At 37.2% G+C, this 15488-nt stretch overlaps 1 protein-coding gene across 2 annotated transcripts in view; it reads right to left on the bottom strand.

Annotated features, from left to right (window-relative positions):
* Positions 1 to 15091, bottom strand: part of LOC105510462 (angiotensin-converting enzyme 2) — a 38742-nt gene extending 23651 nt beyond the window's left edge. Inside the window, exons 1-7 of one of the 2 annotated variants that reach the window (XM_011940264.1) lie at positions 14892 to 15091; positions 13979 to 14267; positions 9099 to 9257; positions 6352 to 6445; positions 5848 to 5991; positions 3151 to 3263; positions 1562 to 1667 (exon numbers count right to left, since the gene is read on the bottom strand). In XM_011940264.1, coding sequence (XP_011795654.1) covers positions 1562 to 1667; positions 3151 to 3263; positions 5848 to 5991; positions 6352 to 6445; positions 9099 to 9257; positions 13979 to 14164 — 802 coding nt within the window. In that variant the 5' untranslated portion in view covers positions 14165 to 14267; positions 14892 to 15091. Of the gene's footprint in view, positions 1 to 1561; positions 1668 to 3150; positions 3264 to 5847; positions 5992 to 6351; positions 6446 to 9098; positions 9258 to 13978; positions 14300 to 14891 lie in introns of those variants that run through there. The other variant, XM_011940265.1, reaches the window with a different exon arrangement.
* Between the last annotated feature and the right edge of the window lie 397 nt (positions 15092 to 15488).

Genomic DNA, 15488 nt, shown 5'->3' with positions numbered 1-15488 from the left:
TGAGATCAGCCACTGCACTCCAGCCTGGGTGACAGAGCGAGACTCCATCTGAAAAAAAAAAAAAAAAAAACTCTGTAAACTTATATTTTAAAAGATAAAATTTAGTAGTGGTACATGTGAAGTCCTATGCTTAAATTTTAAAGAAAAACTTAACCATCATAAAAACATATATGTGGCATCAGGCTAAAGCACAGTGCACATCTAAAAGACCAAAAATGAGCCAACAAACAGTATGGCCTGGCTTCTAAAGCATAAATGGGACCTTGAGCTAAATCAATAGAAGTATAGTGTCTAGAACAAAGGTAGTCATGGTACCATGTCTTTCTTTATGTTGGTATGTTACTCCTCATCTGGAGTAACTGTTCATCTCTGAGCATGATAATTGAGGAGGCACATTGACAAAGTACAGTTCATCAAAATGAGAACAATTATAGAAAAGTGAGGTTTTAAGGAATGGTCGATAATGTATAAGATATTTAACTTGACAAAAGAAAACAGTGTAAACATGACAATAACAATAATAGTCACTAAAATGTACTGCACCAGGTACTATGCTGTATCTTATATGATGGTTCTTTATGAATAACTGGAAGGTCATCTTGTAGAATAGGAATTGACATTCTGGGTAACCTCATAGCATGGAAATAAGACTAATGAATGGAAAGCATTAGAGGGGTGTTGCTTAAGTTCCACATAAGGTAGAATTGTGTTACATTGGTTCCAGGTAGCAGTAAATTAGTCTGCATTGGAATGAAGAAATTATCCCATCACACCAGATAGGTTTAAGCAGAAACTGAATTACTAAATAATGCTTGCCATTGACTTTGTAGAAAGGATTTCCATATTACTTTAGAGTTAAAAGTCTCCATAGGTCCTTTCTCTGCATTCTCTCCTGCTGACAGATAAAAGGTTTGGCTGTGAAGATGAGCTTCCTGCAACTTAGTTTGACTACAGTAGAAATGCTATGTATGCATGGCATGAAATTTTCAAATATTTATATTTTATTTGGCCTCAGTTGCTGCGGTGGGAGAGGAGAAGATGGTCACTTTTATTCTTCACTCATGCAATTCCAAGCCAAGCACTTTTCAGCAAAAGTAATTGGTGAGGTCTAGAATGAAGTTAGGAAGCTTTCGCCCAAGCTATACCTTTCTGTTACCCCGACCACCCCCAGCCAACCAAGCTTTTTTCCTCTGACGATATGATACTAAAATCTCAAATTCCACCTTAAGAGCTTAGCCAACCAACTTAAATGCTAAAAATTATTTTCCCCATTTCCACTCTCATTTGAGCCTGTAATTCTTTCTCTAGTTATCTTAAATAACCCCTTTATCATTTGAATTGCAGCCAAAATAATAACTCTTTATGTATAAAAAAGTAATACAATAGAGAATTGTTTAAAATAGACTTTTGGTTGAAGAAAATGCTTTCAAAATGTGATTTCTACAATGTTACCACTTACAGAATTTTTCAAAAGTTTTATGTTAAGGCTCACTCAAAAAGGCAATTTTATTGTTAGAAATAACAAAGAGCCAAGTACATGAAGAATTCATGGGCTTCTTACCAAGCAAATGAGCAGGGAGGCATCCAGTTGGACTAATATAGGAAGGGTAGGCATTCATCAACTTTGCCCTCACATAGGCATGAAGATGTTCATATAATGGTTTAATCTGAAAAGCCCAGGAAGAAAGTTTAAGACCAAGAGTAACCAATTCTAATTTCCATTCAACAACACTAGAAATAGAAGATTCTTTAAACAAGTAGAATTTCCCCAAATTATAATTCTTCTTCTCTCAAATTTCTGGAAAATTTAAAAGTATTCCTTCTTCCTAGATATTGATGATAACTCCATTGCATAAGTCAATAAACATACTTGGGAGAACACAGGTCCCAAAATAAAAGCAGATGTGAAAAATATATATTCATTTTTAAGATTGTTACCTCCTTCCTTTGTTTTAGTTGGAGGTATAATTTACATATTATAAAATTCACCCATTTTCAAGAGTGTAGTTCCATGAGTTTCAATAAATTAAAACTACTGGGAAACTATCACCACTATCTAGCTTTTTAACATTTCTATAACCACAAAAGGTTTCCTGTAGTCAGTTCCACTCCTATCTCTGGCCACTCTGAGCATATCAGAGTCTGTTTATCCGTTCACTAGTTGAAGGACAGCTGGGTTTTCCAGTTTGGGGCTATTATGAATATTGCTGCTATGAACATTTGTGTATGTCTTTCTATGGATAAGGATATATGTTTTCATTTATTTCATATAGAAACTTAAGAGTCATGGTAAGTGTGTGCTTAACTTTTTAAGAAATTGCCAAACTGTTTTCCAAAGTCACTGCCCCATTTTACAGTTCTTCCCACAGTGTAAGAGGGCTCCAACGCCTCACATTTTCCCCAATACTTGGTATTGTCCGTCTTTTTAATCATAGCTATTCTGGTGGATGTGGAGGGGATTTTCATCATGGCTTTAATTTGCATTTCCCTAATAACTTTTTATTTTCTTATTTGCCATTTGTGTCATTTCTTTGATGATATACTTATTCAAGTCTTCTCCCCATTTCCTTTTTGGGGAGTTGTTTATCTTACTTCCATTTTTGATAGCTCTGCCAAACTATGGCTGTGACAAGGTAACTCACATTAGAAGTTTGAAGATGCAGGTAAAGGGGAGGCATGGGGCCAAAATGAAGGAAAAACATCCATGGGACATTTCTGTTCACAAAACTCTCTCTTCCTTACGAAGACTAGCTTACTCAAAGTAATAGTATCAATTGTCCTGAGGAAGGAAGCAAAGTCTATACCTCTGCAAACACAGGAAGACAGTACCAGCCCTGGGTAACTCAAGAAGATCATTCCTACTTATAAGCTAAAGGACCATTTCTTCTTATAATATTTCATTCCTATAGTCTTTCTGTTGGTAATTAATGGTCAGTGACTGAAAGAAGGAGGAAAGCAGAGCAATTCTGATCAGCTGTAGGACTGTCCTATTATTCTCTAAAATCTTTTCAAACTCTAATATTCCATAACTTTATGAGGCCTGGGAATGGCTGACCAATGTGTTAAGAATGAGCCAGAATGCCTTTAGTCACTGTCCCTCTTTCCCATACACTGCCCCACAGCTGTTTCTGTGTACAGTTCCTTGCTTACCTCTTCAAAGGTATGTTCCACATCTTCAATCAACTGGTCGCGGTTGTAGTCATAGCCATCTACCCCGTTTACTTCATAGTCTCCTCTCCAATAATCCCCATAGTCCTTATAATCTGTTTTTTTTTTTTGTTTTTTTTTGTTTTTTTTTAAGAGAAAGGGAAGAACATAAGGGAAAGAAAGAGAGAGAGCACAATATACATAGATTAGCCTTGCTGGGAGGTTAAAAGAAATTTAAAGGCTTATCACATTTTTATTGTGATAAACATCAACTCAAAGGGATGCAAACGAATAATAACATTAAGTAATCTCTGTTTAAGCACTTGCTCTGTGCCAGGAGTTTAAATGTATTATTTTATTTAATAAGCACAAGAACCATACAATATTGTCATTATTATAACTCCCACTATGCAGAGTAACAGCCTATGTTTATTTTAAAATAAATTTTATTGCGTATATTTAAGGTGTACACCATGATGTTATGATATATATATATATAATAAAATGGTTACTATAGTAAATAAAATCAACATATCTATCATCACACATAGTTGAGCATTGTACCCCCATGGAAGAGCAGCTAAAATCTACTCATTTTGCAAAAATCCTGAATACAAAACATTATTATTAACTATAGTCCTTATGTTATACATTAGATCTTTAGACTTGTTCATCCTACATGTCTGCTACTTTGTATCCTTTAACCCACTTCTCCCCATATTCCACCCCGCTCCACCTCACCCCTGGTAATCACTATTACTCTCTCTGTATATTTGATTTTTTTGTAGAATCCACGTTTGAGTGAGATGATGCCGTATTTTCCTTTTTATGTCTGGATTATTTCACTTAGCATAATGTCCTCCAGGTCTATCCATGTTGAGGCAAATGACAGGATCTCCTCTTTTTTAAGGCTGAATAATATTCCATTTCATATACCTACCACAGTTTCTTTATTCATTCACCCCTTGACAAACACTTAGGTTGTTTCCCTATCTTGGCTATTGCGATTAATGCTGCAGTGAACATGGCGGTGTAGATATCCTTATGAAGTGTTAATTTCATCTAATTTAGGTATATACCCAGGAGAGGGACTGCTGGATCATATGGTAATTCTATTTTTAATTTATTTAGGAATTCTCATACTATTTTTCCATAACAGCTTCACCAGTTTATATTCCCACCAACAACCTGTGCTTAGAGTGGTTAAATCGCTTGTCCAAGATCACACAGCTGGTAAGTGAAAGAAGCACACTCCTAGTCTCTCAATCCTGGGTGTGTACTCTCTTGATACATCAGTTTGTATCTTTAGCTTTAAAATATGTGACTAAGTTTTTAAATTCTTCTTTTGTTCATGGCCTTGTATTTTTAGATCAGACCAAACTCATCTTAGACTTTGCTACAGTGAACCTGTGTTTGTTTGCAAATTATATGTATCAATAGCATGTTTCTATGTGCTTCCTTTAGTATCTCACCATCAGGAAACACAAGCTTGTGTTAGGATATTAGCTAATAAAGTGTGGACACATAATTTAATACTTTTTATTTTTACATTCACATTAGCAATTAATGACCAGGAAGATGAGGAGAGAAATAAATATTTGGATGAAAGGACATGCAGGATATTGTTTTAAAAATGGTGATAAGCAGGCCGGGCGCGGTGGCTCACGCTTGTAATCCCGGCACTTTGGGAGGCCGAGGTGGGTGGATCACGAGGTCAGGAGATCGAGACCATCCTGGCTAACACGGTGAAACCCCATCTCTACTAAAAATACAAAAAATTAGCCGGTCGTGGTGGCAGGGGCCTGTAGTCCCAGCTATACTCGGGAGGCTGAGGCAGGAGAATGGCGTGAACCCGGGAGGCGGAGCTTGCAGTGAGCCGAGATCGCGCCACAGCACTCCAGCCTGGACGACAGAGCAAGACTCCGCCTCAAAAAAAAAAAAAAAAAAAAAAAAAAATTGGTGATAAGCTATTGTCTCCAGCTTGCCTAAGGCTTAAGAATATTGAATTTAAGCGGCAGTGAAGGAAATTTTAAAACAACAAATGGGGGAAAGAATTCTTCCTTACTCAACCTCAGCGGGCAGTAAATCATCAAAGCACAGTGTTAATAATGATTCCATGACTTCAGCTCACTATTCAGGGAAGAGAATAAGTTAAGAGATATGGAAATTCCTTCCTATGTTAAGATTTTTTATGAGCACATAATTTGAGATATAATTACAACTGTAGAAAATAATACATTTCCAGCCTAAACTAATCTGATTTTTTTTTCTTTCTGGGGTATTGCCCTAAGGTAGACACACAAATGACCTTTGAAAGTGAACTGTGCGGGCTTTAGACAAAAGACAGTGACTCTGTCTCTCATCCTGAGAAATGGGATCCCTCCTTAATCCCCAGAGTCCCTCAGGAACTTTTAGGGGTCTGAGATCTTCCTAGATTACTTATAATTCATAATTCCTGGATAATTTATTTTAGGCCTTGTAGTTGAGTCTCATTCTTGAGTTTCTTGAATTGTAGAATGCCAGTGCACCTTTTCTTTTTCCCCAGTAATTTCTTTTTAAAACAGGTCATCTGAATTGTTCAGGAGATGATTGTTAATTGAGGGGTATCCCTGATATCAAAGGGCAGGCTTGGTAATGCAGAAGAAATAGCCCCGCGGCCACACAGAGAGCTTCAGGACCTCTACAGATCAGCAAACTTACGATTTGCTCTTGCCATCTCATTTTTCAAGACCACATACTCTTCATATAATGGCCTCAGCTGCTTGCCGACCTCAGATCTCCAGCCTTCCCAAGCCCAGAGCCTCTCATTGTAGTCTAAACTCTTTTCCATTATTTCATTCAAACCTGTTATCCCAAAGCACACAAAGACAAGAAAAGATGCATTTGTAAAAATTTTATTTGTAAGCAACTACATGAACTTTAAAGAATTAAAAGTAAGGTTGGCAGACATCAGGTCATAAAGTGGTTAAATAAAATCTCATGATTCATTCATTTCCTTGCCCTTATAGTTCCAAAATATGTCTGCAGAGAAAATAAACCACTGAAATAGCTTACTTATTGACTTGATTAAATTAAGTAAATGTGATAAAATTTACAAGAAAGTTAAAAGACCATGTATGTGTTGAAACACACATATTTGCAATCATTTTTAAAACTTGGGAGAAAAGTAAATTTCATAATCACTATTCAAAATTAGTAGCCTACCTGGATCAAGTAATAAGCATTCCTGGGGATTATTTGGGTTGCAAACTTTTCCAGTACTGTAGATGGTGCTCATTGTATTTAGAATTGTGTTCAACTGCAAATTTAAGATAATAAACAATGTTAACAATGGAAATTTTGCTGAAGAGAATGCTAATATAAACATACCCTTTTGGCCACATGATTTTTTGATTCCTCAAAATACAGCAATTTACTTCTTTGCCATGTATCTTTCTGCCATGTATTTACCTCAAAATACAGCAATTTACTTCTTTGCCATGTAGAGAAGGAATAGCCCAGTTAAGTTTTCTCGCTGTCAACTAGCACAAAGTGCTATAAGCACATAATAAATATATACGGAGTAATTGAAATAACCAGATCTACCAAAACCCAAAGAATTAACACAGAGAAGTGCATTTTTTGTTTCGTTCAGCATTTATTGAACCTGTAATATGTCCTACACTCTGACAGTTCTGAAATGAACAAGTCAAAGACCGTAAAGTCATAGGACAGTGAGGCAGCCATGAAATCAGTAACTATTAATACATAACAGAATGACAAGTGCTATAACTGTCACCAAAAAGTGATGCAGTAGTATAGAAGCAGGGAGAAATTAATAACTAATAACCTGGAGATTCAAGAATGGGTCCAAAGAGAAGGGAAGATAAGAGCTGTGTCTTGGAGAAGAAGTAGGCATTGGTCATGTAGAGAAGGGAGGTAGAGGGAAGAGTCTAAAAGGAAAGGAGTCTTAAAGGAGGTTGGAAAAGACAAGGCATTCCCAGGGGACAGTGAGATGTTGAATGAAACTGGAGTGACAGTGTTCATTAAGGGAAATGAAAGACATGAGAATGGAGAGATAAGCAGGGGCCAGATCATGAGGGACCATCTACGCCATACTAAAGTTGTTAAACTTTACCCTGTAGGTAAAGTGAAGGTGACAGAGTGAAGCAGTGATACTCCAGGTGTAATCTGTGGACCAGTGCACATGAGCAAATAGTTTGTTTCCATTCTGTGATAAGTACAGGAATTAAGAGAATAAAAGTTTATAAACTTTGGAAAACAATTTGATATTTCCATGACATCTAAGCTTGTAATCAGTGAACTTAAGCAAGTATTGATCTGCAATGTATTGGAAATAAAGGAATAAAGGAGGGAGAAAGGAAAGACGGGAGGGAGGAGAGAAAGAGGGAAGGAGGAAGAGAAGGAAGGAAGGAAAGAAGGAAGGAAGGAAGGAAGAAAGGAAATGGTTCTCTCTCTCAGATTGATTTAAGAAGCACTGGATTAAAGGATCTGTTTCTCCGTCTCCTGTTTCTCTTTGGTTCTGCCTTGAGAGTCATCCTAAAACATGAAATAGATCTTCTGCTTAAAACTTTCACATGATCCCATAGTCCAAAGGAATAAACCTAAATTCCTTACCAAGGCACAAAACCCCTCATGGTCTCTCTCTACCTCTTCTTCAATCTCTACTGCTTCCTCTCCATCGAATCTAAGCACCCTTGAGTCCCTCCTCTTCCCAAACACTTTAAGCTCTTACATGAATTTCAGTGGTTTTTGGTACTGACTGCACATTAGAATTATCTGCGGATTTTTTAAAAAATAAAATTTCCAGGTTCCACCTAGGCTAGACCAGGCTGTCTATATGTGAATAGGCAAGGTTTCTCACAGTGTCCTTGTGGGGGGAAAAATGGAGAAACAGAATGGATAAGGTAGAGTGGATTGATAATTAGTTGGATAATTGGAGCAAAAGAATGCAGAAAAATAAATGTTAACTTGTACAAAGATACATTTCACATGGTTTTATCTTTGCCTTTTTGATACACTTTTATTTTTATATACACAGATTAGAACATACAAAGTTCCAGAGGACAAGCAACTGAGAAAGAAGACTTTCTTTTTAAATAGCTAAATATTTTAGATTAAAAATATTTCAATAGGCTATATCAGAGGTCTGCAAACTATGTTCTACAGACCAAATCCTGTCTGCTGCTTGTTTTTGTAAAGTTTTATTTGAACACAGCCATACTTGTTCATTTACATATTAGCTACAGCTGATTTCCTGATACAACAGCACAGTTGACTAGTTGTAACACAGACAATACCTAAATACACAAAACCGAAAATATTTACTCTTATCTGTTCCTTTACAGAAAAAAAGTTTGCTGTTGACATTGTGGACAAGATCATTCTTTGTTGTTGGGGGCCACCCCATGCATTGTGACATTGTGGACAAGATCATTCTTTGTTGTTGGGGGCCACCCCATGCTTTGTTGTTGGGGGCCACACCCCATGCTGTGAACTGTTCCGCAGCATCCCTACCCACTAGATATCAATAGTATCCCACATCTGTGGCAACCAAAAACATCTCCAGACATTGTCAAAATTCCCCGGAGGGCTAAAGCATCCCCAGTTGAGAACCACTGACACAAACTAACTGTATTCTTCAGGCTGCCTGATCCTTCAGGAAGGTGACCTAACACTAGGGGGTGTCCACACACACCACAGTGCCAGGGACAATCTCAGTTTAACTCTGTGTTTGAATATAATTATTACCAGTGTCTTTCACTCTCAAAAAGATTCCAGTTTGAATAATAAATTGTATGGTCACCTTACCTAGGCATACAGAGAACTTTTTCTAACAGCAGCATTACTATCTTTTCAAATAAAGGAAGCTGCTGTGGGTGATATTAATGTTTAATATTTCCCAAATATTTCAACTCTTGGGATCAATGCTAAAATGTTCACAAACGTACCTGTTTGCTCTTGTCTTCTGACAGCACTGAAGACCCATTTTGCTGAAGAGCCTGCAACTGAAGCTTGACTGTGAGATTCTGAATTTCTTGTAGTGGATACATTTGGGCACGTATGGACTGTTCTTTTAAAAAGGCAGACCATTTGTCCCCAGCATTATTCTGAAATGACATGAAAGAAAATTGAAGTCAGAATGGCATTGCTTGAACAGACAGAATAGAAGATATAGTCCAAAGAATATCTGGTGAAACATTTAATATTTCCTGAGTGATTTAGTCCTCTACTCCGCTGAAGGTCAAGGTTTAGGTTAAGAGTGACCAGGCCACTTTTGACTACTCTCTCTCTCTCTCTGGCCTATTGCCTGGTTTTCCCAAGGGTCCTGTCCCCAGAACTGGAAGTGAATTCTCACAGATAATCCACATTGTGGGGCCCTGGAATTTGTAGCCTTAGTGCTGTGACGTAGGTGAGTTGGCCAAGGATTCAAAGATGAGTGCTCTAAAAGGAGAATCCAGTAGAGCTCAGAGTGGACTTAATGAGAATACAGACCCCTAATAACAATGGAAGCCATAAGAAATGAGAACCAGTTCACAGTAACTTCCTAGCTGCCATAACTTAGCCCAGGGATTTTGATCTTAAGTTAAGATTCCCAAAAAAGGCTTCCCAGAAAATGGCCATTGGTAGCCATGGTGATTTTCTACCAGCAAAAGAAATCATCAAGCAGGTGATGATGCCAGGACACATTTCCAACCCACCTGACTCACTTCTCAATCCCTACCTGGCTTCACCCAATCCAGATGATTTACTGTGAAGCAAAATTTCTGGTAAAACTTTCATACCAAATTATAGGAATAATTTTACTCTCTATCTACAGGAAATAACTCACAACCTCCCAAAGGCCTCAGTCTTAGAACATTGTTTATCATACAACATGTGGGAATTTTGAGGCTATCCAATTATATTTTATTTATCACTACCATCCTACATGTGTTATAATTATAACACCAAAAAAATCACTTTGTGTTGCCTTGCATTTTGGCCCCTGAGGATGTATTATTCCTTGCCAAGCTATTCTTTTAATATTATTTACAATTTATTCCATATCCTTACCCTACAGCTCCCAAGCCTAAATAAAACAGACAGCTTAGCAGTTATGCAAAGAGTCAGTTCATGCATATCTATCAGATAATTTAGCTGTTGATAGCTATATGTAGGCTGAATGATGAATGGAATGAAACATATATAGCAGTTTACATAGCCCCAGGCTTGAAAGAAACCATTACAGATAAAATTGGTGACATTCCATACTACCTCTGGGCAAAAGCAGGAGAGAAGCAACTAAAACTGCAACAATTTCTGTAGCCATACAAGGGAGTTTCGGGAGTAAGGCACACACTGTTTGAGATAATCACAAGAAATTAAAACACTCTCTAAACCCCATCTATAACTGCAATGGATAGCATTTTCCCAACTTGAAAGAGATCCTTTGTAATTTCAAGGACTGGAGGTGTAAAATCCTAAATTATATTTTAAAACATTCAAAAAGATACTCTGCTCTTTTTGGCCCTAACTATATGCACAAATTAAATACATGATTTCTTAGGCCATAGGTCTGGTGGTCTTTACCCAACTGTGATAATTGTATTTAAACTATTAAAATCCTTTTGTAAGAAGTTGTTTGAGATTTAAAGTATTGACAACTTATTTTCTCTTTTTCTATAGCTCACTATCGCCTAAACCAGGCTATATACTTTTGGTAACCTCTAAACCATTTCTTCCCCTGTAGGTGTGAGAGTTCCATGAAGACAGAAAATGAAAACCTGAATGGAATCTTTAGCATCTATCCAGTACCTTCGAGCCCAAAAATCTCCCAGGAAAACCTTCACCTTTGGCTCCCATATGCTGGCTCAATTTCCAGATAGAGCTGTCAAAACCACATTAGGTTCAAAGACAAAAACTGCCTTGGTTACTTTCTAAATATGCCCAGGTACTTGCATATTAAAAAAAAAAAAAACGCATTTCATTTAACAAAATAGGTAATGTAAATTATAAGAATGTGAATTCCATAACTCAAGCTTGGGATTTAAGAAATTATTTTTTCTTTATTTTAGATGGGAGGTTTAATATTTTAACATTTACAATTTTTCATCTGTATGAACATTTTTATTTTTTCTAATTTTATCTCATGGGAAAAAAAGTGCTCACCCCTGAATTTTATTTTATGTGCTGCACAGTGATCTTCCCCCACTTGTACCTGTGGGTAGGTGTTCATGTGTATTAAGGGGCATGGGACAGACTCATTAAAGACAGGGATGAAATTTCCTTGGGTATATACAGAATAGCAGTTTAGAATCATCCTGCTGAGTTCACTGTGACTCTATCCCTGGAGACAGGAATAGGTTCAGAAATGGGGCATGCCCAAGACCCTAGGGGCCCTGGCAGCAGGGGGCTGAAGAAGCTCTGGAGACCACGCAAAGAGTAAGTGTGGTAGGCTAAGTGCAGTGGCTCATGCCTGTCATCCCAGCACTTTGGGAGGCTGAGGCAAGAGGATCACTTGAGCCCAGGAGTTCAAGACCAGACTGGGAGACAAAGTGAGGTCTCTTCTCAAAAAAAAAAAAAAAAAAAAAAAAAAAAAATTAAATGAGGTGGGAGGATTATTTGAGCCCAGGAGGTCAAGCTGCAATGAATCATGATCATGCCACTCCATTCCAGCCTGGACAACGGAGCGAGACCCTTCAAAAAAAAAACAAAAAAAGTATGGGCTTCATGCTCTCTCTTCATGGCTTCTGATAACTCACCAAGAAATAGCTACAACGTATCCTTGTTTTTGTTTTTTGGCCAGGAATTGCTTGATCCTGAAAGTCTTGTAAGAAAACATGAGAAATGGAGTCAACCACACATACCACAATGGCAGAGAAAAGGACAGAGCTTTGGAAACCTGTTTTAACCAAGCCTTTTTTTTTTCCCGTATCTCTACCTGATAGACCTCTCCATACTTCTACATCAGCAGCTTTATGACACTATACTGATCAAGTTTTGATGCCTTCTATTATTTTGAGGTATATTCTCAGAGCTTGACATAAGGATCACCACATTAGGTCAAATCCATAAGCTGACAAGGATATTCTGACATCTGAAAGTTACACCATAGGACAATATGGGAATGGTAGATTATCCTCAATCATGTCACTCTGATAGGATATGAACATACACATGTCATGCAGCCCAAATTTCCATTCCCGTATCAGTTATTTATTGCTACACTAATACTACATAACAACTTTGTTTGTTTTTTGTTATGTAATACTACATAACAAGCAACTGTGTTTGTTATTTAGTACATAACAAATAACCTTCTGTTATGTAACACTAAATAACAAATAACAAACCTCAGTGGCTTAAGCAGTTATTGTTTACCACTAGAAACAATATTTTGGGTGGCAAAATTCTGCTTTGGTTATAGTTTGAATCGTTTTCCAAATACTTGTCTGTATATTGAGCTGCCAAAAATGTACTTTATGGCATATTATAAATATTTATTTTATGGAAGAAATTTTTTCAGATTTTGCAAACCTTCTTTGAGGTAAAAAGTATATCACAAATACCAAGATTTGAAGCACTAAGTGGCCTTAGAAATATTAATGGTAATTTCTTTCTCTCTCTCTCTCTCTCTTTTTTTTTCTGATAGGGCCTCACTCTGTCTCCCAGGCAGTGTCAAGATTTCAGCTCAGTACAACCTCTGCCTCATGGACTCAAGTGATCCTCCTGCCTCAGCCTCCCGAGTAGCTGGGAGTATACGCATGTGCCACCACATCCAACTAATTTTTGCATTTTTTGTAGAGACAGGGTTTTGCTATGTTTCCCAGGCTGGTCTCGAACTCCCAAGCTCAAATGATTCACCCACCTCGGTCTCTCAAAGTGCTGGGATTACAAGTGTAAGCCACCGCAACCAGCCAGTAATTTCAAATATTTTACTTATTTTCAGTTAAGAGTGGGTTATTCATCAGCAAATATTCAAAACTGGGGATTACAGAGCAAGTTATTTACTCTAAGAAGTTCATTTATTGTTAACCCCAAAGAAGATAAACTTGATCATCAGAAAGTCTCATTAAAATAAATCTATGCTGTGTTTAATTTAGTGAGTCAGTACATATAATCTTTTCTTAAATAAAGTTGTTTGATTTCTCAGCACTTAAATATGTAAGGATACTGTTTTGGGATCTGTGAGAGAAGAAATTCCTAAGTCCTTGCACTTGTTTAACAAAGCATCTGACTTTCCCAGAGCATTCTGATATTTGTCAGAACTGGTTTAATCATGGTTTTTTTGTTGTTCGTTTTGTTTTTGTTTTGGAGGGCTCTGCCTGGATTCTGTGACCTTTGGGAGTCCCTTGGAGGTCCGTGACAAAGAGAAAAGGAATTCCCAAGTCCAGCCTCACCCAAGCCCTGATTAGCTTAATTACTGGTTAGTTCTTTCACTAAGCCTCCAGTTGCATTTTTCAGTTAATATATCATTTATAGAGAATCTTTAGATATTCCTATTGATATTGTAGACTAAAGAAAATTATTAACTCAATAACTTATGGAATTTCCATGAAATGCTTTGAAATCCTGACTGTGATGAGAATTATGGCGGTAATTTTATAAAGAATATTCACTTGTTTCCAAGCATCTGGATTGAGACCAGTGAATTATTTTGTAACAATTTTCTGAATGAACCCCAGGATGAATTAAGTTTAGTTATCTGGGACTCCAAAATCAGGGATATGGAGGCAAACATGCAATCTCACAACTCAGAGCATTTCTTTGACGTCCCTTTTCAGTTTCATGGGCAGTAATCTAATTTTTAAGAGGCAACAAATAGCCCAATAGAGCCATGAGAACTCACCATGTTTTGGGCATTCTCTTCAGTAATATTGGTGTTATAATTCCAAGAAGCAAGTGAACTTTGATAGAACAGGTCTTCGGCTTCATGGTTAAACTTGTCCAAAAATGTCTTGGCCTGCTCCTCAATGGTGGACTGAGCAGCAGTTACAGCAACAAGGCTGAGAAGGAGCCAGGAAGAGCCTGACATCGTCCCCTGAGAGCCAAGATCACATCCACTGAATGACTTTCCCTAGGCTAAAACCTCCTCATGAGATTTTCTCTCTTATCAGCCTTTGAACTTGGGTTGGGCACTGAGCAGGAAAGACCAAAAAAAGAAAAAGAAGAGCACAGTAAACAATCTGCTGAACCAATATAAAGTTCATCCTGGAGAGGACAGATATGTAACAGATTTCAGAATAATTTTTTAAAGTAAATCAAATAAGAAAACGTTATTCTTTAATCCTAGAGAACCTTACCTCTCCTGTCACTTTATGACCAAATCAAAACCGGTACTTTTGGTTAATGTTTTCCTAGAAAGCTGTTAAAGGTACATGGGAAATGTTATAATTTTACAGTGACCAAAGAGGTCTAGAATTAGGGATCACGAAGATAATGTTGGTGTTTGTATGGTTTTCAGACAATTTCATTAATAGCCAGTTATCTCTCATTTATTTTTATTTCAAGATCATATTCACAGACTCTCTACTTGGGTAATATTTTCCCTTCCAAATACAAGACTTTGCCCTTGTCTTTATGGAATTCATATTTCTGATCAGTTTTAATTTCCATGGCCATTTTTTAAAATTATGACTATTCTCCACTCCGCAGGTCAACTCTCCTGATCTGCCTTTGCAAAACTTAAAAAAGCCCATTTCCTGTTTCTCACACTGGTTCTATGGCTGACTTCTTTGAGTGCCTCCTTCTCTTTCACTTACCTATTCAAAACTCAGTCAAGGTCACGTGGAAGTAAGAAAGCCTCCATACGGTGTGAAATCCAAAGAGTGTCTATGTCAACTCCTGATCCTCTGTAGCCATGGGATCACAACAATATAGAATTCAAAGAGATTTTAGTGGTTATCTTGTTAAATTTCAGAAGCGAGCTCAGTGTCCTCGTTACTAGAGTGTATGTATGAGTGCCACAGATCAAAGAGAGGAGCACTTTAAATGGCAGGGTTCAAGGGCCTACTTGACGATGATTGTGAAACTTTGACACAGAGAAAATATTTCTTCACCCAGAAAAACAAGTCTTCCAGGTTCAGGTGACATTGCAATAATCAAGCCTTTAAAAAAATGTCCATTGCTTTTCCTTATTCCAAAGTTGTGTGTATTATTGTAGAATAGGAAAAAAACAATTATAAGTAACTATTCAAAGTGCTTTGCGTTATAATATCTCATTTGAGCATGACAAGAAACCTATAGGCAAATATTTTATCACCATTTTATGAATTATGAAACTAAGTTTAAGTAAATTGCTATATCTCACTCAGCTAACAAATGATGGAATCAGAACATGGCTCTGTGTACTCTGATTC

Source organism: Colobus angolensis, unplaced genomic scaffold (genome assembly GCF_000951035.1).
Source record: "Colobus angolensis palliatus isolate OR3802 unplaced genomic scaffold, Cang.pa_1.0 Scaffold188, whole genome shotgun sequence".
Classification (NCBI taxonomy): Eukaryota; Metazoa; Chordata; class Mammalia; order Primates; family Cercopithecidae; genus Colobus; species Colobus angolensis.
Note: the sequence above shows the minus strand (reverse complement) of the source record. Positions and strands in the feature narration are given on the sequence as shown.